This window comes from Dermacentor albipictus, chromosome 4, assembly GCF_038994185.2.
Source record: "Dermacentor albipictus isolate Rhodes 1998 colony chromosome 4, USDA_Dalb.pri_finalv2, whole genome shotgun sequence".
In the NCBI taxonomy this organism is placed as follows: Eukaryota; Metazoa; Arthropoda; class Arachnida; order Ixodida; family Ixodidae; genus Dermacentor; species Dermacentor albipictus.
Window position 1 is genome coordinate 171,512,330 of NC_091824.1, and position 27,485 is coordinate 171,539,814.

At 49.1% G+C, this 27,485-nt stretch overlaps 1 protein-coding gene across 1 annotated transcript in view; it reads right to left on the minus strand.

The window, feature by feature from the left end:
* The window catches only part of LOC135902442 (uncharacterized), a 34,410-nt gene extending 7,875 nt beyond the window's left edge, over positions 1–26,535 (minus strand). The window contains exons 1-4 of the mRNA XM_065432511.1: positions 26,161–26,535; positions 19,768–20,021; positions 5,854–5,965; positions 2,651–3,053 (exon numbers count right to left, since the gene is read on the minus strand). Of these exons, the coding sequence (XP_065288583.1) occupies positions 2,651–3,053; positions 5,854–5,965; positions 19,768–20,021; positions 26,161–26,476 (1,085 nt within the window). The 5' untranslated portion in view covers positions 26,477–26,535. The remainder of the gene's footprint in view (positions 1–2,650; positions 3,054–5,853; positions 5,966–19,767; positions 20,022–26,160) is intronic.
* Between the last annotated feature and the right edge of the window lie 950 nt (positions 26,536–27,485).

Genomic DNA, 27,485 nt, shown 5'->3' on the forward strand with positions numbered 1-27,485 from the left:
ATGCCATCGCAGCTGCAGATGCTTGGTTCGCTGCATAAACTTGTCAATTGAAGTGGAAAAAATCAACACTGTTCTGAAAACTGTTGACATCCAGCTAGAAAGGAAATGTATATAGAACAAATTCTGTCACCGTTGCCTGCCATTGTCGTCTCATTAAGTAGCTAAGTAGTTATACAACGTTGTATTCCCTCAGTCGGTACTTTGGTATGGCTCCTGAGTGTTGCCCTATGGTTTCATCATCGGTTTGGAATTAGTGTCTTCCACAAAAGCAGCAGAGCCGGCCGAAGTAGGATCAGGAAAGTAGGATGGTTGCAGCAGTGCTGCTACTGAGCAGTAGCTACGTGATTTCAACGGCCATGGTAAAAGCTTTTATTTGTTCTTTACTGTTGGTTCGAGATGCGCTTTTGTGTTGTGTGGCAAAACGTCCCCACTAGTTCGACGCCGATGAACGTGCTGCTGACTGTTCTCCATGGCAAACACACATGACAGATGGTGATAAATATGATTCCGCGAAGAACAATCCACTACACAGCTTCTGACGACCACTGCTCTCTACACTAACTCATCTTAATAATAATAATAATATTAATAATAATAATAATAATAATAATAATAATAATAATAATAATAATAATAATAATAATAATAATAATAATAATAATAATAATAATAATAATAATAATAATAATAAGCCTATCTTATGCCCACTGCAGGACGAAGGCTTCTTCCGCGCGATCTACAATTACCCCTGTCCTGCGCCAACCGATTCCAACTAGCATCTGCCAATTTCATAATTTCATCATCTCACCTAGTCTGCTGTCGTCCTCGACTGCGCTTCCCTTCTCTTGGCACCCAATCTGTAAACCTAATGGTCCACCTGTTATCTAACCTACGCATTACAGATGGCCTGCCCATCTCATTTTTTTTCTTTTAATGTCGGTTAGAATATCGGCTATCCCCGTTTGCTCTCTGATCCACGGCACCCTGTTCCTCTCTCTTAACATTACGCCCAGCTTTCTCTGTTACATCGCTCGCTGCGCAGTCCTCAACTTGTTCTCGAGCTTATTTGTCAGTCTCCAAGTTCCTGCCCCATATGTTAGCACCAGTAGATTACATTGATTGTGCAGCTTTCGTTTCAATGATAAGGGTAAGCTTCCAGTCAGGATCTGACAATGTCTGCCGCATGCACTCCAAGCCATTTTTATTCTAATAAATATCGACCTGCTCCGATTTTTTTCAGTGCGTTCTCAATTGTATATTTTATTTTACCAACTGTAATTCTGGTGTATATCTTTTGAATTTTTGTTCACATAATTGAAATTTACATGTCGCTGTGTCCCCCCTTATGTAATGCCTTCGGACCCTTAAGAAGAAATAAATGAAATGAAATGAATTAAGCTTCAAACTTTCGTTCAACAGGCCACACACACACTTCGCTTCTTTGGAGTCAACATGTCCTACTAAGTCTGCAGCAACATAGCGCGTGCATACGACCGAACCTGAAAATTTGTCTCAAAGAGGTGATGGGTCAAAATTCCGATATTTAGTGGACCTCCCCCAAGACATCGCACATACTCATAAGAGATGGCTTTGACGAATTGGCGTCGTGGGGAAAAAAGTTGTAAATAGCGGCCAATGATAACAATACTAATGTGGCAGTTCCAACGGTTTCTGCCGCGACAGTTGCACTTATGACAAAATTAAGAAAAAGAAATAACGGAAGGTACATCATTTGGCAAAGGTGAAGATTGGGAGATTTAGCAAGGTATTAAAAACAAAACAAAAAATGGCTGTGGCTTAGCTAAGGTTAAGCCCAGGATGCGAAGCATACTAGCCTTTATTTTAGTTGTTGAACCACTGTTTAGCCTGGTGAACTGCTGTTGCTTGGCTATATTTGGTTCAGCTAGACGAAGAAAACTCATGCAGGCGAGCGCACGAGCTGAGACCCGGCTATGTAGCTACGCGGCCGCAAGCGAGCGCACGAGTTGAGCCTCCGCTTTTGCAGCTGTTATGACGTCATATGGTAGCTACGCGGCCGCGCGCGGCGCAGCAAGGAAGAGCGTGGTTGTGCGGCTAGTATGCTTCGCATAATAGAAGCAACTTAATAACAAACATAGCAAACTTAAAAGCGAATAGACCCACATATGAGACGCGCAGCAATGAACAATGGCTCGTACCCTCAATGGTAGCTACGCGGCCGTGCGCGGCGCAGCAAGGAAGAGCGTGGTTGTGCGGCTAGTATGCTTCGCATAAAAAAGACATTGGTGGTCCTCAACGTACGACCGGTCATGTCTAATGCGAGTCTGTCGGAAGCATCGCCGAGCTGCCTAATTGGCGCAAGTTAGTAAAGCATGTGTTAGGCCAAATGTCACCTTCCAATGAACAAATGTGGCTGTTTTTCATGCAATTACGATTACTCCTCATTGCCAATCAGAAAGCAAAAAAAAAAAACAAGAAAAATTCGTCGGGTGCGCCTGGGTGCCGCGTGATGCAAGAGCGAAAGGAAGAGCCTGAAGGCCGGCTGTGGACTAGCTGTTCGACTTAACTCTTGCCCACTTTCATTCCTTCATGGCCACTCAGTACACATGACACCTGAAAATGCTACTGCACGGTGGCCAGCATGGTGCAACCGCATAACGTGGAGGGCGACCTGTAGAACCGGACCGGTCTCGCGGCGACTGCCACGGCGTCGGCGGCGCGGTCGAGCAGGGCCCGCTTGAGCGAGAGGAGCGTGTCGCGCAGCGCCTGGCCGCTCAAGTTCGTGCCACCGCCGAAGTGGCCGGTGACCCAGCGGCGGCAAGCGTGCCAGAAGAAGTCCTTGCAGGGGTCCACGCTGGCGTCCATCAGCATGTCGAGGAACGCGCGCGCCTGGCGGCAGTCCAGGCTGGCGCAGCGCTCGAGCAGCGGCTGCGGCCCCGCCCACAGCACCGCCAGCAGCAGCAGGCAGAGCAGGCTCACCAGGGCCGCCAGGCTGCACGCCACCACCGGCGACACGACGTTCGCATCGGTGAGCGTCGATAACCGCGAGAACTCGCGGAGCGTCGTCGAGCCGACTGCGTGCGTCGAGAGGGAAGAAGAGCGTTTTCGCGTGAATCCGTCAAATAGATGCACTGGCGTCAGCAATCGCAATTGTTGTGTAACTGCGGGCTGACAATAAACGCAAGACTGACCAAAGTTGTTCCGCAGGTGGCGACGCTCCGTCCATCTTTGGCCGCTTCGATGAAGCGCGAGATAATATGCCGCAATGGAGGCTCTAAGTAATCTGCGTTATGTTTAGTGCAGGTATGTGTGGTTTTCGACACTCAGGTGTTTTCACTACATCCCTAGTACGCGGGAAGCTTACGAAGCCACGGGGGTTCGATACCACCGTTGCAGCACAGTCTCTCAACGCCCCTTGAACTGCTCAAAAAGATGGATACGAGACCAAGACATGCGTCGGCTTCGAACTGCGATTTTTTTACTAGGTGCGTGGAATTCGCACAAGCTCGTGCACTAGCAATTCGAAAATAGGAGAAACATTTAAAGGACTGGTTCAAATAACAAATTCATAAAGAAAGGTCAGCTCTTGAATGTTCCGCGAGGTGTAATGCTATAGTTCTTGGGGATTTTATTAACCGATAATTTGCCACCAAAGTTATCGTTGAAAAATTTTCATAGAACACACTGTGAGAGCTTTGCGAGAACCCCATGAACGTTTCATTTCAGATTATTTTTCTGTGCGTGGTATTTTGCAGCAATTCTTTTTAGAACGGCAGTATATCATACGCACTGTAGTCGTGGTCATAGTCGCTTTCCATGAACCGACGATTAATTCCTTTGATTTCGGCTGCTCCCTTCGCTTCGTAGTCTTGCGTTGGCGCCGTCTCCCTGCCTCTGCCTTATCCCGATGAAGAATAGCCTGCAGCCACCTTCTCCCCCTTTTCCTCTTATCTGTTCCAACGTGTTGCTGTGAATCGCACCCACCCCCGCGCCACCTCTCGTGCTCTCCCGATTCGAGGCAACGTGGCGCACGAGACAGATTCTTCTCGCCAGCCAATCTATTGCGAAATGAAAACACGTACACAGCTGCGCTCAAATTTCGCATTAGGGAGTATCATAATCGTCGGTGAATTTCTTTCCACCATAAATTCATGCCTAACCCTCCCTTCTACCTGTTCTCAGTGATAACTCACAACGCTGAGTCCAACAAAAGTATGACATAAATACTTGCTCTTTCTCTGGTAGTATTATGAATGAGGCGTTTTTCTGCCGCCACCTTTTGCAAACGACGCACCTTCGGCGCCAGATAGCGACTTCTAGGCAAGCGACCTGTTCGGAAGCCCGACGTTCACGCACTACTACGGCTTGGCTGTGCCGTCGCTGTGTTTGCGCTGCCGCTGCCGCTGCAGAGGGCTCTGGCAGGATTATAAAAGACATATTACCCTTGCTGGCACATGCGCATTTTCTCATTCATAGTACTTTTGCAATAGGCCACCACAAAATAAATTATGCGCATCAATAAACCTTCTGTTGGAAGTTGGCGCTTATCTTCGTCTCGTCCTCGTTCTGCATCATCGACTCGCCCCATCAAACGCCCTGCTTAAACGCTCAAGCCAGTGCGCCACTGCTATGGTAGGTGTGATCTACCTATACCTACACGCATAACTTCTTTGCTCAAGCAGGTTTTCTTATAGACATCGACACATTACGCAGTTAGCCTTCAAAGGGCCACTAATAGGAGGTCACAGATAAAATTGAGCAACTGTTTTATAGCGACAGCTGTATATACCGACTTGAGCATGGCATATATCGTGGGCCAACACACGTCATCACCATAGCAGCGAAGTTAACGTTGCGTAGGAGCTGCACAGATAGAATGAAATCTGCTTGAAGTAAGATTGTGAGATGCTATCCACACTACGTTTGACAACTGAGTTAGCTGGTATGAATTTATGGTGGAAAGAAATTCACCAACGATTATGGTACTCCCTAATGCGAAATTTGAGCGCAGCTCTATACGCGTTTTCATTTCGCGATAGATTGGCTGGCGAGAACAATCTGTCTCGTGCGCCACGTTGCCTCGAATCGGGAGATCACGACAGGTGGTGAGGGGGTGATGTGGGGATGCGATTCACAGCAGCCGCCGCAGACAGACCTCCGCTCATGCAGTGCTTTGTTTCCATAACCCGCCGTGGTTGCTCAGTGGCTATGGTGTTAGGCTGCTGAGCACGAGGTCGCGGGATCGAATCCTGGCCACGGCGGCCGCATTTCGATGGGGGCGAAATGCGAAAACACCCGTGTACTTAGATTTAGGTGCACGTTAAAGAACCCCAGGTGGTCAAAATTTCCGGAGTCCCCCACTAGGGCGTGCCTCATAATCAGAAAATGGTTTTGGCACGTAAAACCCCATATATTATTACTATTGTTTCCATACACACGACGCGTGCGCTACTCTGGCGCTATCTCGTAGTCATAGTTGCTGCAAATACCCGTCTTCCTCGACACTACGCTTTTCTTCTCGCGCTTTCGCCTACCCTCCTCCTCCAATTTTTACCGCATGCTGCCGCTGCACCCTCCTCCTCCATTTTCCTTCTCGCGCTCTCTTCGCTATAGCGCCGTATTTTACCCCGCGCTGCGGTCCGCGATCGCTCTTTTCCCTCGCGATGCTCGTCGCTCGGTTACGCTGAGGGACGCCGACGCCCATGACAGGAACGGGTACATAAGAGCTGCGGTCGAAAACAGCGCGAAAATTAAGACAAGCACACATGAAAAGACTGAACGACTGAAGCGCTGCTATCCATAATTGCGGCGAGAGCCGATTGGTAACGTATGAAGTAAAGCGAGTGTCCGCCTAAAGAAAGGGCTACTACTCACAGTGCACGGAGGATTTTCGTCTCTGCTGCTCGTCACCAGTCGGCAAGGGGGCATCTTGTGCTGCTAGCGGCTGATCGGGAGGTTCCTCCGGGTGGACGGCTCTTTTCGGAGACTGCGCGCAGGCGATCGCGAGTCCTTAATTCACAAAATAGCCGATATGTGCCACTTCAGTGCACATACCTATATAATAAGACAAAGTGTTCTCCATTCCAAATAAGTTTCCTTCAAACGAGGTAATTTACGTTTTATTTTGTGAGGTTGGTGCAGCATCATGCATCTAAATAAAGGGACAGGCATTTCGCCCAGGTTTCATCATTTGTAATACCCACAGTTAACGCCCCAGCTCGCTCATTTTCAGTAATACACCAAGTTGGGCGAGCTTGTTTGGTTTAATAACTGAAGGCCCCTTCTTCTATCTTGTACTCGTTCCTTTTTTTGCCCTATTTACATTTAATTGTTATGAATGCTCGCTTTCGCATTTAGTCAGGGCGCCTTCTAGACAAACCATAAAGTGAGTGTTTTCGGTTGAAATCAACACCGGCATTGCGGACACACGAGTGCTCATGAGGAAGCTTTAATTCAGGTGCTCCTAACAATACACAAAGCGAAGGGGACGTGAAATCATTTTCCTCGGCGCCCACTACACCAATTTTATTCGATTTTTTTAAGTTAAAATAGAATTTAGAAGTCTCCGATTGTAGTAGATCTTTACATAGACAAAGGGGGGGAGGGGAGTTCCAAAGAAAAAAAAAACTGATTGAAAATGTTAGAAAAAGAAGAACTGAACCATAAGATTTACAACTATAGGCCAGCAATAAAAAATCGACATAAATTCTTTTAAAACAGTACAGCATAAAACTTATCACAATATATACGGCACTCTGAAACATACCACTTCATTTCGAGCGGGACTTTTGCAACGCCTTTGTAAACATTTTGACAATAGTCGGCAGGCTGTAAACTTACACATACCATTTGTGTGCTTCATAAGCTCTAAAAGATATCGTTTCCAACATTACATCTGTTTACTGTTTGTGCAGTTAAGGAGTGGTAAATTTTTGCGTTTAAGTTTTTAATAAACGTATTGATTTTCGACAATAATTCGCAAAAAACTCAAAATTCACAAATATTAAATACTCAAATATCAAAATTTAACTTCCGTCAGCCGGTCCACCTTCACTTTTTTTCGAAAGTGCAACAAATTTTATTCAAGTTCAAATCTGTTCAGCAGTTGTGCAGTGACAGTATTTCCACGATTCACATGTACTTAAATAGGAAAATCAGAGTTATCCCTGATGCATAGCTCCCTCTTAAATCGTTTTCGCAATACTATAAGGGCACTGCAGCCACCTTGTGATTACTCTAATTTCACGCATGCCTCGTAATCAGAATGGTTTTGGCACGTAAAACCCTATAATTTCTTTACTCTAATTTGAAAGTCTTTTTCTTTCTTCGCTTTAGTATTCCATTTGCGGCCATTTCATACGAGCTGACAAGAGCGTCTCACATTCCAAGGCTGTGCGACAGCCGCCGGCGCAGACGGCTCCGGGCTCGCTCTCGCCGCTTCGCGTTGGAACGCCGCCGCCGGGAACTGGAATCCCTACTCCGTGCAGTAACCATTGAGTTTTTATCAGCTAACGGTCACCCCAGTTGTGGAGACCCTGATGCGCACTAGAAAAAGCAGGACAGCCCGCTTTGGCGTGCTTTTACAGATACGTTAATCGAAACTCCCCGCGATTAACAGCGCGGTATAATTGGGCGCGTAGATAACAGAGTCGCCCGCCGCGGTTGCTCTGTGGCTATGGTGTTGGGTTGCTAAGCACGCGGTCACGGGATCGAATCCCGGCCACGGTGGCCGCACCTCGATGGGGGGCAAAATGCGAAAACACCCGTGCACTTAGTACGTTAAAGAGCCCCTGGCTGTCCAAATTTCCGGAGTCCCCGCCCTACGGCGTGTCTATGGGGTTTTACGTGCCTTTGGCACGTAGAACCCCATAATTATTTTTTTAGCCGAGCGAGTCACCCACTGCAGCAGCACAGTGGCTATGGCGCGGCTCTCGAGGTTGCGGGCTCGATTATACGGCCGCGGAGGCCGCATGCATTTTGATGCAGCGCGCACGTGTATACTTAGATTTAGGCCCAAGTTTAAGAACCTCAGGGGATTATGGTAGATACTTGGGCGAGTCGGTCGTGGTTCATAACGGCGGTGTTTGCGTAGTGCACCAAAGTAGGAAAGGAAGGACAGAGACGAGTAAAGAGCGCTAGCTTCCAACTGATCTTTATTTGCGGACAAGCATAATGTATATGCGTGGTAAACAGGAAAACAAGCAGAAATTAGGGGTCGCAGTTAACCCGAGTAATAATAGAATCGGAGCACATTCACAATCTAGGTGACCGCTGCGTAAACACCCCTGCCATTGCTCTGTGACGACCTGAGGGAGATTACCTGGTCGAGCGAAGGGCAACCGTGGGCACGTGAAATGATTTGACTTATCAATTATGTGCTGCTTCTGCGTATCCTCCCTTTTTCTGTGTGTTTTCCTGCTTGCCACGCATATATATTATGATTGTCCGCAAATAAATATCAGTTGGAAGTTAGCGCTCTTTACTCGTCTCTGTCATTCGCTCGCTACTTTCGTGCGCTATGAAAACACCGGCGTTATGAACCCAGGGCTTCAAAATTATTCCTAAGTCCCTCGTTAAGGTGTGCCTTATAATCATATTTTGTTTTCGGCACGCAAAACCCCAGAATTCAATAATTTTTCTTTTAGCCAGGCGGGTCATGGTGGCTACCGGACGTCGACTCACATACCGATGGTGGCGAACTTACGCCCATTTCACGTAAAAAAGATGTACTCTATCGTGCGCGTACTTTCGCGCTTCGTTACAACGTCAAGTATAAAAAGAACAGCCCTTCCCTTACAGGAAAATGGGGGTGAGCGAAGCATGCCCTGCGTGCACCTGACCTTCCTCACGGTTAAGTAACCCACAGGTAATTAACGGTGCCGGATTGCTTCGGCCTCCCACTGCCTCAGCTCGGGAACTTGTTTTTGTTACTCGCGGACTGCCTGGGCGCGAGTGGCTGTAACGGCTGCATCGGCACACCGACGGCGAGCCCTTTCACGGGCGTGTTCTCGCAGCCACTTGTCGAAGTCTGCCTGTTCATCGGGGGTACGCACAGCTCGTGGCTGTCCCATCCGTTTTCCGAGACTGAACTGGACGGAAACAAAGCCAGCGCTGCGCGCGCGAAACCCTTTCCTGGCCTTTCCCTCACTGGCGGAAGCGAAACAGCTCTGATTGGTTGCCCGCGTGGTGTGAGCGCGCCTATGCAGCTGAAATCCTTGCTAATGACTCACGCTCCGGCGCGGTCGTAGCTGCAGCTCACCAAATCGCCCCTTTCCCGCAGCTGCTCTGCTCAGGGAGCACCTGTTTTTTTTTTTTTGCGTGACCAAGACAACATTACTAAGACTCCGAAGCCAATACAAGCTTCGCTTGAAAAACTAGGTCTTCAGCAAGTCCTGAGCAAGCTGGATTGTTCAGACCTGACGCACTTGTCTACAGTGCGGGAGCAGTGCGTATGCTCCTGGATGCTTTTGCATCGGGCACAAAAGGTGGCCGTAATGGGCCAGACTGTGCATATACAGCGTGGCTCTAAAGTTGCAACACCGGCTCAAGGCGCTGCACAGTACCATAGTAGCCGCGAAGAAAATCCGGCGTCGGCGTCCAGCGTCCGACGTCTTTTCGGAAAACTTCGAACCACGCATCTAACCACGCAGGCCCTCCATGAAGCGCAAGGGAGTTACTGAACCCATTGAATTTTTCAAGGTAAAATATGCGTCAGAAAAATCGTGAAGTACGGCTTACACACAACCTACAGACATGATGCCATTGGATTTTAATTTTAATATACGACACCACATTATTCTGTTACTCGGAAACTAAAAAAAAAAGAAAAAAGAGAAACCATTCACAAAACGTCTATGGCCTCCGAGATTTGCATGCGCCGGCCCGGGCAAATCTCGAAGGCCACAAAGTGGCGTGCCCGATTCCTTGCAACACCCGCAGGCGGCGCTCGCCTCCGCAACCCACCACCCCGTTCCGAAAAGGGCGCTGAAACATCCATCCATCCATCCATCCATCGCGGCCCACGCAAGAGGCCCGTTTCTACCAGAAAGCACGCCTTCGTGCACAGCGTTCGCCGCCAGCGTTTATCGTAAACATTACGGTTACATATGCTGCAGTTGCCGGGACGCGTGAGAAGCAGTCAGGGATCTTTGAATGCTGAAGCGTCCTCCCAATTTTGCTCAACAATTTTACATCTGCTGCCATTATTAGGTACCGAAATTCGCCCTCAGTCAGAAGTGCCTTGTGAAGCACATTGCGAACGTTTCATTTGCCTGTGACCTTCTCTAGCTAAATGTCTAAAACACTAAACTTTGCGGTTTTACCTGCCAAAACCACGATCTGATTAAAGGACACGCTATGGTAGGGGACTCCGGATTAATTTTGAGCATCTAGGATTCTTTAACTTGGACCTAAATCTCAGCACACGGGTGCTTTTACATTCCGATTCCATCGCAATGCGGCCGCCGCAGCCGGCAACCAGACCCGCGATCACGTGCCTATTATTGCGATAGCAATTATATTGACACGTATACTTTATCTTTATCGGGCGACGATTTCTCACTGCCTGACAAAAGTTATGGCATAGCGCAGGATGCGCCTGCATGTAAAAGAAGTTTCTGGAATGTTATCGATGGTTCCGTCCACTGTCTTTCACCGCAACTTGTGTAATCTGATTGCATGTATGCGCGACGCGAATAGTGTAGAACTTTGTGGATGACACGCGGGTCCCAGCGGTTACTCTGGAACATTCGACGACTGATCTATAAAAGCCGACGCGCTTGACCCGCTGATCAGATTTTTGACCATCGCCGACCGTGTTCGCCGCTATCGTTATGCTATAAGTGTAGCCTGTTTTTGTGGGCACAGGTTCGCCCAATAAAAGTTAATTTTATAATAATAATAATATAGGGGGTTTTACGTGCCAAAACCACTTTCTGATTATGAGGCACGCCGTAGTGGGGGACTCCAGAAATTTTGACCACCTGGGGTTCTTTAACGTGCACCTAAATCTAAGTACACGGGTGTTTTCGCATTTCGCCCCCATCGAAATGCGGCCGCCGTGGCCGGGATTCAATCCCGCGACCTCGTGCTCAGCAGCCTAACACCATAGCCACTGAGCAACCACGGCGGGTAAAAAAAAAAAGTTAATTTTGTCTTTCAAAGCAGTGCTACCGTGTTCTTCAACGTCACCACCACGTGGCTTCTGGTGGAGGTGCTTTTCGTTCATGTACCAGACGCCCCCGACAAGCCGTGATCCAAGCCCGGACCGCAAAGAGAACACCAACGTAGTCCCGGACCACCGAGCAAGCAGCCGTTTACAACAGCTGCCCCGGAGCATGGGCTTCTACCTGAGAAGACCAAGAAGATTGTGGCCAAGTCAACCCCACTGGCAGCCCTAGCGTCCCCCATCGTGCTGCAGCAGCCCAAGGAGCCTCCGACGTTCCGCGGTTCAACATTCGAGGACCCAGAAACCTGGCTCGAAACGTATGAGAGGGTCGCTGCATTTAACAGCTGGAACAGCGACGACAAACTGCGACATGTCTTCTTCGCATTGGAAGACGCTGCCAGGACGTGGTTCAAGAATCGAGAAGCCACCTTTACGACGTGGGACCTGTTCCGAAGTGGCTTCTTGCAAACATTTACAAGCGTGGTGCGAAAAGAGCGAGCCCAAGCTCTACTAGAGACCAGAGCGCAGCTGCCAAATGAGACGATCGCGATCTTCACGGAGGAGATGGTCCGTCTTTTCCGGCACTCCGATCGGGAAATGTCGGAGAAAAAAGTCCGCTTCCTGATGCCCAAGCAAGAACTTTTCGCCGGACTTATTCGTCACCCATCGAAGACTATAGCTGAGTTTTCTGCAGAGGCATCGACGACCGAGAATACTCTGGAGATGCGTACACGGCAATATAACCGCTAGGGGCTCACGCCGCAGTACGCCATCCAAGGACTGGGTTCCAACGACCTTCAAAAGACCATCAGGGCCATTGTGGGCGAAGAACTGCGCAAGGTCCTGCCATCGTAGCGGCCTCAAGTGGCCTCGATCGTCGACATCGTGAAAGATGAGGTTCAGCGATCGCTTGGGGTTCCTGAGGTGCAACCTAATTACCGCAGCCCCAGCCAGAAGCGATGACCTACGCCGCCGTCGCACGCCGTCAAGGCCCCCCTCCACGACCGCACCAGGGCCCTGTAACCCCGCAATTCCGTCGTCCGCCGGTGCCGCCACCAGCACGCCCACCCGTCGCCCAGCGCACCTACGCGAGGAAGACATTTGGCGAGCCCCCGACCACCGCCCGCACTGCTATCACTGCGGAGAAGCCGGCCATGTGTACCGTCGATGCCCATACCGCGACTTGGGACTGAGAGGGTTCGCCGTCAACGCGCCGCGTCCACAGCTTGGGGAGCGCCACGTGACATCGCCGATTACCTAGCCGCCCCTCAGTGCAACTCTCGACGACCGTCCCGTTCACCGTCACGAGGCCGCTACCTGTCGCCGCAGCACCGACCATGCACCGGCCCATATCCGGAAAACTAAAAGCAGCAACCGATGGAGGTGCGGTTGCTGTTCGTCGAACTGACGAAGATCCTCCGCCGCCAACGAAGACGCCAAAGAAACTACCTCGACGACATAACGACACGCCACCGTCCCGATGAAGTGTGAAAGCAAAGAATACGACGACGAAAGACGACCTGACGACGTCCCATACCAGCCACGGGTCAACGCGACACAGCCCTGATACGACGCCAAGACCTAAATGTAACGCAAGACAAAGAACCACCGACCTCGACGTGCTTCTTGACGGCCACGCAGTCACCGCCTTAGTCGACACAGGGGCCGATTACTCCGTCATGAGTGGATACATCGCCGCCCAATTGAAGAAGGTTGAGATTGCATGGGAAGGCCCTCAAATTCGGACCGCTGGAGGACACCTGATTACGCCGACTGGAATCTGCACGGCAAGAATTACCGTTCATGACCGGACTTACCCTGCCACCTTCGTTATCCTCCAACAATGTTCACGCGACGTCATTCTCAGCATGGACTTCCTAAACCAACACGGCGCAGTCATCGACCTGAAGTCGAAGACGATAACCCTGTCTGGAGACCAAGCGATACCGCCGGCGAGCTCTCGTAGTCACCATGCCTTAAGGGTGCTCGAAAGTCAAGTCAGCATCCCGCCTCGCTCCAGCATTGTCATTTCCATCGGCACCAAAACACCTGCCGACGTAGAAGGCGTCATCGAGGGTGACGAACGTCTACTGCTAGACCGTGAATTTGCGTCGCAAGAGGGAATTGCGAATTGCGTCACGGAGGGAAAACGGAAGTGATGCTAACCAACTTCAGCCAAGAGTTCAAGCACATCAGCAAGAGCACGACAATCGCGTACATCGAGTAAATTGTGGAAACGAGCAATGCATATGTCCTCTCATCCTGCCGCATCTACCCCGCCGATCATAGTCCCCGAACCAGACTTCGACGTAAATCCAAGTCTCCCCATGAGCAAGCAGCAAAAGCTCAGAAGTCTTCTCCGACGATACAAGGACTGCTTTACGACTTAATCGAAGATTCGACAAACACCAGTTGCAAAGCATCGCATAATAACCGAAGAGTGCGCTCAACCACTCCGCCAGAGCCCTTACCGAGTTTCGACGCGAGAACCTGAAGCTATTAGGCAACAAGTCGACGAAATGCTCCGCGACGACATCATCCAGCCGTCGAAAAGCCCGTGGGCATCGCATGTTGTCCTGGTGAAGAAAAAGGACGGGACCCTACGTTTCTGCGTTGATTATCGTCGACTGAACAAGATCACGAAGAAAGACGTATACCCCCTTCCACGGATAGACGACGCATTGGATCGGCTCTGCAACGCTAAATACTTCTCGTTGATGGACCTCAAGTCTGGCTGCTGGCAAATAGAAGTCGACGAGAGAGATCGCGAAAAGACTGCCTTCATCACGCCAGACGGCCTCTACGAGTTCAAGGTAATGCCATTCGGACTGTGCTCGGCGCCTGCAACATTCCAGCGCGTCATGGACACGTTGTTAGCCGGATTGAAGTGGCAGACCTCTCTTGTTTACTTGGATGACGTCGTCGTCTTCGCCGGAAATTTCGACGATCACCTTAAGCGGCTTGCGACAGTAATAGAGGCCATAAAATCATCAGGGCTCACTCTGAAGCCAGAAAAGTGCCGCTTCGCTTACGATGAGCTTCTGTTCCTAAGCCACGTCATCAGCAAATCCGGAGTGCGCCCTGACCCACAGAAAACAGCTGTCATCGCAAAGTTCCCGCAGCCCATCGACAAGAAGGCAGTGCGTAGATTCCTTGGCATGTGTGCCTGCTGCAGGCGCTTTGTCAAGGACTTTTCACGCATCGCGGAGCCGCTAACACATCTAACCAAATCTGATGTCGAGTACAAATGGGAAACGCCGCAGGCCGACGTATTTCAAGAACCAAAACGACGCATGCAGTCACCGCCGGTACTTGCACATTTCGATGAAGACGCCGATACCGATATCCACACTGACGCCAGTAGCCTAGGCCTCGGTGCCGTCCTACTCTAGAAGGAAGACGGACATGAACGGGTGATATGCTAGCCGGTCGCTGTCAAAAGCGGAAGGCAATTATTCTACGACTGAAAAGGAATGCCTCGCCATAATTTGGGCTACAGCAAAATTCTGCCCTTACCTATATGGCAGGCCATTAAAAGTCGTCAGCGATCATCACGCGTTGTGTTGGCTAACTAACTTAAAGGGCCCTTCACGACGGCTGGCGAGGTGGAGCCTCAGACTGCAAGAATATGACGTCACGGTAACCTACAAGTCCAGACGAAAACACTCAGACGCCGACTGCATATCACGCGCCCCAATCGATCCCCCGTCGGAAGGCGACGAGGATGACGACGCCTTCCTCGGAATAATAAGCGCAGAAGACTTCACTAAACAGCAACGACAAGACCTGGAGCTAAAAGGCCTCGTCGATTATTTGGAAAGGAACACCGACGTAGCACCTAGGGCATTTAAGCGCGGATTGTCTTCGTTCACATTACAAAACAACCTGCTCGTAAAGAAGAAATTCTCACCAGTGCGTGTCAGCTACCTTCTTATTTTTCCGTCAGCACTGCGTCTAGAAGTACTGTAAACCCTACATGCCAATCCAACCACTGGGCACCTCGGATTCTCCCAAACGCTGTCGAGGATACAGGAAACGTATTACTGGCCGCATCTGACCGCCGACGTCACCCGTTACGTCAAGACATGCCGAGACTGTCAGCGACGCAAGACACCACTGACAAGGCCAGCAGGATTACTACAGCCGATCAAACCTCCTTGCCGACCATTTCAGCAGATCGGGATGGATTTGTTGGGACCGTTTCCGGCGTCAACATCTGGAAATAAGTGGATCGTCGTGGCGACGGACCATCTCACCCACTTCGCTGAAACTAAAGCTCTACCGAAAGGCAGCGCAGCCGAAGTGGCGAAATATTTCGTCGAGAACATTCTGCTGCGGCATGGTGCCCCAGAAGTCCTCATCACCGACAGAGGAACGGCGTTTACAGCAGAGGTCACCCAAGCCATTCTGCAGTACAGCCATACAAGCCACAGGAGGGCAACTGCCTACCACCCGCAGACTAATGGTCTTACGGAGCGCCTGAACAAGACCCTCGCCGACATGCTAGCAATGTATACGTCGACATCAAGCACAAGGTGTGGGACGCGGTCCTGCCGTACGTAACCTTTGCTTACAACACGGCGGTGCAAGAAACAACACAGATCACGCCGTTTAAGCTGGTTTACGGCAGGAACCCGACGACGATGATCGACGCCATGCTGCCGCACGTCACCGACAAAGAGAATCTTGACGTCGCGACCTATCTCCAGCGCACCGAAGAAGCCCGACAACTCACCCGCCTACGTATAAAGAACCAGCAGCGTACCGACAGCCGACACTACAACCTCCGACGACGCTTCGTCGAGTACCAGCCCGGTGACCGTGTTTGGGTTTGGACCCCCTATACGCCGACTAGGATTGAGCGAGAAGCTTTTGCGTCGATATTTCAGACCGTACAAGATCATCCGACGTATTGGCGCACTGGACTATGAAGTCGTGCCAGACGGCATTTCGCTATCACAGCGGCGCCGCTCACGACCTGAAATATTCCACGTTGCGCGTCTCAAGTTGTACTACCAGCGTTAATAAACTTTGGGACTTCGCGTAACTGACCTTTGGACTTTGTTTCTTTTCGTTGTTTTGTTACTTTTTTTAATAAGTGTCCTTTTGTGTTTCGCTCTCTTATTGTAGCATTGGGACGATGCTTCTTAAGAGGGGGGTAATGACATGTATACGTCTTTATCTTCATCGGGCGACTATTTGTCACCGCCTAACAAATGTTATCGCACAGCGCAAGACGCGCCTGCATGTAAAAGAAGTTTCTGCAATGTTATCGATGGTTCCGTCCACTGTCTTTCACCGCAACTTGTGTAATCTGATTGCATGTGTGCGCGACGTGAATAGTGTAGAACTTTGTGGAAGACACGCGGGCAACGCGGGTCCCAGCTGTTACTCTGGAACATTCGACGACTGATTTATAAAAGCCGACGCGCTTGACCTGCTGACCAGATTTTTGACTTCACCGCTATCGTTATGCTATAAGTGTAGCCTATACACAGATGCCGCGCAGTACCCCCAAAAAGCAGCCATGACGGCCAGCGTTGTCGACTATAACCTACAAGAGGTGGTCTCGATGACTGTTCGCACTGCCAGTGCCCTCGTAGCGGAGGAGACAGCCATCGCCTTGGCCATCACCTCTAGTCTGACCAACGAGTACATCACAATTATTACCGACTCCCAGGCAGCTTTCCGTAGCTACGCGAGAGGTCGAATATCTTCAATCGCCCACCGACTCCTCAAACAGGCCTCCGCATTCCCGGACGTTGAAATAGTGTGGACTCCAGGACACGAGTCCCTCCGTGGAAATCAGAGTGCGCACGCTGTAGCCCGAGCTCATGCCATCCGGGCGCCACTAGAGAGGGATACGGACGCATCCATGGAGCCCGTACCTTTACAATACAACGCCATACTACAACACCACAGATTGAACAGACGACAATACCCACCGCCACACAAGACCCTCTCACGTGAAGACGCCGTAACATGGAGACAACTACAAACCAATACATACCCACATTTAAGCAGACTACACGCAATCCACCCTACACTATATACATACAAATGTCCTTTTTGTAATGATTACGCCTCCCTATACCACACCACATGGGCGTGCCCCAACGTGAAGGCGGCCCCGCAAATACCCAACCCCACACCCGAGCAGTGGGAGGCCGTGCTGACTAGTTCGGACCCTCGTAACCAGCAGCAACTGGTGCGGCGGGCCCGGGAGACAGCAAGAGCCGCAGGAGCCCTGGACTAAGGGCGCCTCCCGCACAAGCAGAAAGACACCTGCTTGTCCTTTTATTTTTTTAAATAAATGTTTCTCCTCCTCCTCCTCTCCTCTGGCGGTGTTGTGTTCCGGCCGCAACTGCGCATTTCGCGACCGGGCGCAAGCGGAACTGACGATCGGGGTTCAGTCTCGTGCACCATATACGTAGGAAAGCGCGGAGGCAGCGCAGGAGGGCGCGGCTTCGACGCCGTCAAGTACGTACATTGCGCGCGCGATCGCGCACGCCGTGTCTCGAAAGGGACCTGCAGACGGCCCATACCTTTGCGCGTGCTGTGTTCTCGGTGCTCTTGCGTTGAAAGGACAGACCGCACGAAGGTCACTTCGTCCGCTGCTGCTGCCGCGCTTGCCTACACCAGCGTGCTGACTGCTAGTGTCCGCGCTCATCGAGTGTGGTGTGTTCATGTTCGCTTGTGCGCGCTGAAACCATGCTTGTTCATTCATTTACTACGCGAATGTTTCGAAGTTTATACGGCCAATAAAACAACTATTTTGACGTCATACAGCTGTGTACTAATTTGCTATCGCAATCACTGCTTCGCCTTTCGGGTGAAACTGCGTCTTTTTGTTACTTGACGTTTCACAAGCTTCGCGCGTTTGCAGAAGCGTGCGCCGCTTGGCTGATTGGTTCACGTGGATTTCGATGGCGAAACAGCGCAGGAAAAGAAGACAGAAGGAATACGCACAAACCACGAAGCGCTGACTAAGAATTCGAAGGTTTATTGCGATATAAATAAACTGTTGAAAAGCTCCACCCTCTTACAGCGTCGAGCTTCTAACTCGCGAATGCACGAGGCAAGAAATGTTTTCGAAACGTTCACGCTATACGAATGTGCCGAACGCAAATTAACATTGATAGCGGCACGCATCGTGCGGTTATCGAATCCATGAAAATGCACGTATAGCACATGAAGTACAATATAGATGATATTTGTATTTTAGCATTTCACGTTGTAACACATTGTTATAAATTTGTTTTTGGGGGATTTCAATTATACAATTCATTTATGTCTACCCTGTTATTTATTTCCTAAACTCGGGAATTTGTATATATAGATTCCTAGTAAATCTGTATTATTTTTGTATATTGTATGTATTTCTCTTGTATTTTGCGCTACTAATGTGTTCAATTTTATTTGTATGACATGTTCCCTTCCATACTGCACAAGTAACATTGATTTGATATGATGTCACCAATGTATTTGATATTACGTACCACAGTGCCGAATGCCAATAAGAGCGGGAGCCATTCGTCAGGCCTTTGTAGCCTTTTGCTCCTGCTCCCATTTCTGTAATAAAAGCAAAATAAACCTTCACCTTCACTAACGTGATATGTACGATCAGGCTGGCCCACCTGAATTTCCATAATGCGGTGACGGTCATTTTTATTTTTCGTTTTTAGGCTTTCGTCATTCGCTCAATAGAAGCTGTAACCCGGCTGTCGCCGAGATCGGCCAGTCAACGAGATGGATTGATAAGATAGGAAAAGAGTCTGAAAAAAAAAAGAACTTGCAAAATACGTCCGGTCCTAGGGGAACGGGGAATATTATTCCATCGAGAGCTAGGCTTAATACATATTTGTGACGATTCCTTTCATTTTCTGTTGCTTTTGCTCCTCATGACTGGCTGGCACAAAAGTCCCACCATCGCAGGGTTCGCCACTCGGCATAAGGGTTCATGAGAAATGATTAACACCCCATCAAAGGAAAAATTCTTACAAAATAAAGTGGAATTTTGATTCCTCCTGCCTAGGAGGAATAATAATTCAGTTGAGCTTACCAGCTCCCTGAAAAAGCTAATCAGTCCTGCAGAAGACCACAAGGTGGAGAAACGTTCATGAAAGGAAAAAGTATGCCTGCTTTCCAACAGTACAGAAGGCGAATGCTATGTGCCCGATCAAAAGGCATATAGGTATATACATGATGGAATAGTGTGTTGCGAAGCAACACTTTTGACAAGGGCGTAAAGAGCTAAGGCATTAGACAATTATGGACCGGCCAACTTATTTACCCATTGATCCACCAGAGAAGTACATATTGCCACAGAACTCGAAATCTCGCAGCTAACGCGAGTGAAGAATCGTGGTTAAACTGGCTAGTTGGTGCAACTTCATGATGAACAACCAGAGAACTACCAGACTGTGTGGCCTCTCTGTGTCCCCTGCTATCGATAACACAGAGAGGTTGATACGGGCCGTGATCAACTGAACTTTGCTTCGCACAACGTTGTCGTCAGTGGTGTATACTTGGCGAATTTTACGATAAAGCGAGTGGATAAGACCTGGCCGACCTAACCGGGGAGATGAGCTGCACGAGTCGCGTTTGTGCCGCACACTCACCGCGGCTATGCGAACCTGATTGAGCACGCGAACCAAGAGCGGAGGTGAAGAGGCTCTCCTTGGTTTTTTCTGCTCATCCATGGGCGCCAGTGGCCGCTTGACCTGGCTGCCGCTCTGGTGTCCGCTGTCAGGCTCACTGTTGCCGCTGCCGCCGCTGATCACCACCTTGTTGGCGACAACTGCCATTGCCGTATCAGCCGGAGGCTCTTGTACCTCCTGGCTGGGCTGGGCCTGTGCTTCAGTTGTTCCTTGCACTGCATCCAGTAAGTCCACCTCGTTGAAAGGACACATATTTTTTTATATTAACCGTACGTCGTACAATGTGTTGATGTTCAAGAGCTGTAATTAGAGGCGTGGACGGTAAAATAATTCAGAATGCAAGATAAAACGCGAATTATATTTAAAATAACCGTAGAAAATAAGGAAGGCGTGATCGCTGTAACGACCTTATAAGCGTTCATTTGAATGCTGATAATGTAATACTCACGCGTTGAGTGTTAAATAAGAGTGTCAAAAATATTGCACTGAAACCATCGACTATAATTGTCAAAGGTAAACAAAGTGCCAAGCGCTTCTAGCACTTGATTAAAAAAATTGTATGCATACGATTGGCATGTGCGTTCCTATGTTGGTGACTGCGCCCAACTTCACTAAGTACGTGATTTATTTCATTTCTATAGGCTTGCCTCCAGTGGTGCAGAGTTCGGGCCTTTGTTGACGATGGCTGCATCGACAACAAGACCTTGATGAAATGTCGGCTGCATATTGACACGTGTACGTGTTTATCTTTCTCGGGTGACTGATTTTTCACCGGCTAAATGTTACGCGTCATCGCTCAGCGCAGGTCGCGCCTGCATGTATCGGAAGTTTCTCGAACGTTATCGATGGTTCTATTCGTTGTGTGTTGTCATCGAAGCTTGTGTAATCTGATTGTATGCGCGACGCGAATTGTGTATATAGTACTTTCTGGACTCGTGTTGCTGGATTCATGTTTTGTGGATACAACTTCACCAAATAAAAAGTTAGCTTCGTCATTCGCAGTTTTGTTACCATGTTCTTGACGGTCACTACAACGCGACAATATTGATGGTAGATTCGACAGGTTCCTACCACGTCCCAACTCAGTTTGAAGCGATGCGGAGCCCTCTGGATATCGCTGTCAGAGAAATTAAGGTTGCCTCAGCCGATCGTGCTAGGTACTTAGTCACTTCGGGGTGGAGGACGAGAGACGGTCCCTTGGAGCAGACGAAGAGGAAATGAAAAGCTTTATACAATATGAACAGATAGAAAATAGCGTTCAGGTAGCGGTAAGAGCGCACCAGACCTGGTGGCGACTCTCTGAACTAGCAATGGGTCGGTTCTGCCTTAAAACCCTTTGGCTACACATCGCCGGCAGGAACGAGGCGGGGCGGGTGCTGACATCAACTGCGTCGCCTTCCTCTTTCGTCGCGGGAGAAGTCGAAGTTGCATATCACCGGACTCCACGGCAAGGGGTGAGCATTTCTGTGGAATTTTGAAGGCTGTCAGTGGATTCCTCGTGGTGCTCTGTGCCCTCGGACTCCTCAGTTCGACCTACGGAAAGGGGCAGGCAGTTTCGTGGAACTTTGAAGGTCGTCAGTGGATGTTTGAGCCCAGCACAAAGGCCACCACTTCAAAAGAACGTCGAGGCAACCTTAACAATAGCACAAGGGAGGGAGCGCCAGTCGCCTCAAATGATAGGCACGTAGTGTGGGCACAGCAGTACTCTCAGAGCAGTCGCAGTAGCCGCGTGATCAAATTTGTGTCCGATCTCGGTCGCGCTCCCAGGTTGAAAGTGGGAGTGCCTCCGAGAGCTTTAAGTAGAAGCAATGAAGGGGGCTAGTTGGTGAACGTTCATTGTTATATTGCGCTCAGTTTTACACAGACGATATTAAGGAAGGACAGGACGTGGACGGACGTCCGTCCACGTCCTGTCCTTCCTTAATATCGTCTGTGTAAAACTGAGCGCAATATAACCATGAGCTTTAAGTAGAAGCAGGGCGCTCTGAATGAACCCGTTGAATGCGTTCCGAGTGGTCGATTTCGACCAGACTAATGTAAACCGCATCGCGATAGTGCGCTAGAACTGGTTCATTCAGAGAGCCGCGAAAGCATATTTAAATAAATCCTTATACATCTACTGTCAGTTTTATTTGCACTGTGAGTGCTGTCCCTCTTGGACAACTGGCCAGGCTCCCCGATAGTGGCAACAAAGCTAGAGCGCTAAACAATAGCACATTAGCTAAACTACACGTAACAGCTTCGCAGTGAATCTGACCCAAATAAATTATTTGCGGGCGGACCCAGGGTACGCAGGGCATATCTAGACATAGGTGGGTTCAAGGTGTTCACGCGCGCATTTATATAAGTGGACACAACGCCGCAACGCGAGGACAGAAGTCAAGCAGGCAAACCACATAACTTTGTTTTCGCGCTTGCGCTCATCAACATGAACGCGTACCAACTCGCCGAAGTTTGTCTCGTTTTGAGAACCTTGAGGACAGGCTACGGCTGGTCGTCGGTGTTATTTTCTGAGTAAATCTTTGGGCGGTCGTCATCTCCTTGGCATCCACTATCTCCAGTACCTGTTCGAGCAGTACTTCAGTGCCTGGCGGCCACGGAAGAAAATTGTGCAGAAACCACAGACGATGATTGTCAATGTAAACGAACAGCTGGACGCTTCTGGAATGTTATTCGCTTTTTAGAAAGCAATAATGCGTTTGAAGGTGCATATTTGTTCTATCAAGGATATTCAGAAAGGGTTTGTTATTTCATGACGTAATTACGTAAATAACATAGACGGTATAGACCGAGCGCTCCAACACAGCATCTGAACATCGAGACACCCCTCTGGCGAAACAGCAGGCGCGTATCAAAGAACTATACGCAATATCTGGCCTTCGTCGACGAACGTGGCCTGCAACTCGGTTGCATCGAGACCACGTGACCTCTGCATCAGTGTTTTTGTATACGGGGTCCGGCCACCGTCGACCACTACGAAAAGTTAAATACTTCTTGAATTCTGCATGCCAAAACCACGATGTGATTGCCAGGCGCGGGGTATTGGAATTACTCCGGATGAATTTTGACCACCTGGACTTCCTTATCGTCCACCCAATACGTGGCATCCCCACGGGCGTTTTTGCATTTCGCCACCGTCGAAATGCGGCCGCCGCGGCCGGGTTTTGATCCCGCGCCCTCGGGCTTAGCAGCGCAACGCGAAAAACACAACGCACCACGGCGGTCGTTACGAAAATCGGCGAGAGAAGAAAAAGGATATTAGCTAAATCTAAAAAAAGCCAAAATGAAAACTAGGTACGAAAACAAATCAGTGTCGATTTAGCGTAGATGCGGAGAAATGCGTTAGCATTATGTCGCACATCTTTGAGGTCCCGGTTTTATGATTTAAACCGCGTTCACCAGATTGCAAAGTGTTATTCAGGAGCTCACTCGATACACGTCCCGCCTTATCGAGGAGCCATGTGCACATGACGGTGATCAGGAGTAGGCTATCGGCTTTTTCTTTTATTTTTGGTTGCATCAAATCCATAAAAATTGCCCATGGCAGATAGCACAATTTTAACCCTTGAGCTAAAGCTCGATGAGGCGGCCGTTACTTCAACGAGAAATCAAAATGATAAATTGTATAGTTAACATAATTGCATTAATATTTTTTTAAATATTTACTTTATGGAATATATTTCAATCTATGAATTGAAGCTGTGAGTTCCCAAGGCACATATACTTGGAAAAATTTGTCAGAACTTCACTAGTTTCGAGATTGTAATTTTCGATGTGTCCGACGAAATGCATTGTGGTTCCAGCTACTCTTGTCCATCAATGCATATAACAACGTTTTCCTAAAAAGTAAGTGGAATAAAATTGCATTTTTTACAGCAAGTTCGACGACGCATATCTCGAAACCGGTGCCATCCTCAGAATTCATTCCACGTAGATCTGTCTTGCAAACTGACCAGCTACTATACATACATTGGAATACGTGCCATTAATTATTTATTAAGATCTCAAATATGTTAGTTATTCAATTAAACATTTTATTTCTCGTAGGACCGCATCATGGAGTAATTTAGCTCAAGATCTCTCAAAATTTTAGACTGGGTAACAGATTTCTTAGCAAACCGGACACCATTCGTACTATTTCAGCATGTGGAATCTGCGACAGTGCCTGCCACATCAGGCGTCCCCCAAGGATCCGTGTTGGGGCCACTGTTATTTTTAATTTTCATTAACGACATAACCAGAAATATTGACTGTAACATCAAACTGTTTGCTGATGACTGCATCCTCATCCAAACAATTAACACCTACGAAGATCATGTTTCGCTTAGCAACTCACTAGACCAACTAAATGAATGGTGCAAAAAATGGCAAATGACGATAAACACAACTAAATCAGTTTGCATGACGGTAACAAGAAAAAAAAATGGCTGTGGCTTAGCTAAGGTTAAGCCCAGGATGCGGAGCATACTAGCCTTTTATTTAGTTGTTGAACCACTGTTTAGCCTGGTGAACTGCTGTTGCTTGGCTATATTTGGTTCGGCTAGACGAAGAAACAACTCATGCGTTACTCTGCTTCGCCTTCAAGAGTGGAACGCGACAGCGTTCCCGTCGACCCGCCAAGGGGTGTAAGACAATGGGCTACGGCGCAGCGACTACGCGCCCCACATTGGACGCGGTGAGCGTCGAGCAACGCAGCGTTCGGCGCGGCAACGAAATGTGCGCCTGAGCAAGAGACGCACGCCTGAGAAACAGCTCGTTTCTAAGGCAGCACCGCATTCACTAGAGGCGCTTTTGTACCGCTTTGAAGCATCGTACTAGTGGCTCAGTGGTAGCGTCTCCGTCTCACACTCCGGAGACCCTGGTTCGATTCCCACCCAGCCCATCTTGCAAGAGTTGAGCCAAAGCCACCTAGAAAATCAGTCTCTTTAGCACGCCGCAACCTTCGCTTCTCATTCCAACGAGCAGCTCTGTCTCCAGGAGGCATCTCACCTCGTGAGCGTCTAGCAGAGGCAAGCGCAGCTGCTTATATACCGCCGCGACGCCGCGAGCGACGGCGCGAGTTGGAGCCCCGTTTCTCCTCTGTCGTGACGTCACGGTGTCACGTGGTATTGAAGGTGACACCGCCGCGCCTGAGGAGCTGGGTTGAGCTCTCGTAATATGCTTCACATAAAAAAAACAACCTTACGACTTTCCGTACTTTATTAACGGCACAATGCTAACGAAAGTTCACCAGCATAAATACCTAGGCATCACTCTAACTTCTGACCTGAGATGGGACGCGCACATTGCCAACGTGACCTCGAAGGCATTACGCAAGCTATTTTATCTCCGAAGATGTCTCCGCCTCGCACCAACGTCGACTAAGCTTCTCGCGTAAACTACTTTCGTTAGACCGGTTTTGGAGTACGCTAACACACTGTGGTTTCCCCACTCAGTAACTAACATAACGAAACTGGAAAAAGTACAGCGAAAAGCGCTGCGGTTTATTCACAAGTATAAGCGCACAGATTCACCCACTAACCTTGCGGCTATATCGGGTTTAGCGACACTCTCATCAAGGGCGAAGCAAGCACGTGTCAAATTTTTATTTAACTTGATTCACAACTATTATAAGATTGACCTAACAAAATACATATATTTTTCGCAGTCACGATCATCGAGACATAAACATGCACACGCTTTAACAGAATATTCATGCCATAATGACACATTCATGTACTCCTATTTCCCCCTCGTGAAAAGGGAATGGAATCGCCTCGATCCGTCAGTCATTTCTGCAGACTCATTATCTCAGTTCACATCACGGTTAGAATCTACATCTAGTAATCAGTAGTGCAGTCTTATTCCCATCATATGCTTTGCAACTCTTGTAAGCCATGCTGATTATCGTGAAGGTGTTTACTGTTATTTTTGTTCCCGTTTGTTATTCTTTTCATAATATATTCTCTTTATTGCTGCGCATGTCTCCTAGAAATGTGATATCTACATTTGTTTTTTTATGTATTACCTTGTTCTTTTACGTTCCTTGTTTGGTTTATCGACACGCAATTTGTATGGGCACGTTTATTACCACGTCTTTCATTTCTGTATGTCCACCTGCTATGGTCCCTGATGGGACTGACAGTATTGAAAATAAATAAAATAAATAAATAAATGTTTAATAGGCAGGACGCGTGTCGAGTGAACGCCTGAACAACACTTTGCAATGTGGTGAACGCGGTTTCAATCAGGGACCTCAAATAGTTACGACTTCAAGCTGACGTTTTTCTCTCGCCTTTACCGGTAAATCACCACGGACATTTCCTCCTGCTAATGCTAACGCGTTGAAAGAAAGGCCGCGCAAAGTGCACCTGCCTTGGCGCGTTTTGTCCGGCAGTGAGGCGCACGCTTCGTCGTCGGCGATCAAGGCGTCCAGCGAGGCCAGCCTCTGCGTGTGGCGGTGCGTCTTGGAGTCGCGCTTCTTGGCCCGCTTTTTGGCCCGCTTGGACAACCGAGACTTCTTGCCGGTGGCGCCGGGGCCTGCGGTGGCGCTGAGCGCCGCGGTGGGCCCCAAGCCGCTGGACGACGCTACAGCCGCCGTGCGGTCGCTGTCGGCGGACTTCGCGTGGGCCTCCTGCGGCACCCCCGGGGACGACGACGGCATCGAAGGGCGAGGGGACGGTGCTGGCATGACGCCGGCGCTCGGTTGCGGTGCAGCCACCACAACGCGCTTCTTCTTCTTCTGAGCTCGCGCGCGCAGCACGGGCTTGATCTGTTCGCTCGTTCTGTGCGTCTGCTAGCATTGGCCAACAGGCGGTGGATCAACTGTGACAGGTACAGCCGACGAAGGAATCGGTGAATCACAGAGCAAAGCGGGATGAATACACTAGAAACAGTGATTCTGTCATTAACACGTGATGACAGTGATGGCGAAGAACAAAATAATAAATAAACTAGGTTGTCTAAATGATGGCTTTCTGTCCTCTAGAATACATCGGAGGTGGGATCGAGAGAGTGACGAGAAAGTCACGCTTGTGTTATGTGGTGCATAACGCGTGCAAGCCACTTGACGAAGTTCGCAAGGAAGGGAGAACATGTGCCAGAACTAGTGCAGCTCTTAGGCGCCTTGAGCTTGAAGGGGATGCCGAGTTCCTGACCTCGGCCCTCGAAACAGTACAAAGCACTGAATTGTTCGTTTTTTTACCTTGACTCAGTAGGTCTGCTCTCTAAGCTGCGACCCACTGATTACATCTCACAAAGAAGGTTTTATTTTCCTTCTTCCAAGTTTTTTAAATTAACCATCGATATTTGTCTAGATTGCCTGCCTTCTTTTTTAAATCTCTATACACCCTGGCAGACCGAACGTGCGTCTGGTTAACCTCCCCGCCTTCTCTCTCATGTTTCTCTCTCTCTCTGCCTTCATCTTCTAGGACACTTACTATGCGGCTATAAGACCGCAAGATAGATAGATAGATAGATAGATAGATAGATAGATAGAGAGAGAGAGAGAGAGAGAGAGAGAGAGAGAGAGAGAGAGAGAGAGAGAGAGAGAGAGAGAGAGAAACGTTTGTTATACGAAACAGTGTCCCGAGCGAGGCCGGGTATCACCCTAAGGTGGGAAGGCTCCTTAGTCCAGGAACCCTCTGGCTTCGACTGCCCTTTTGGCCCTGGCGACGAGTTGTCATTGGTCTTCCAGGTCC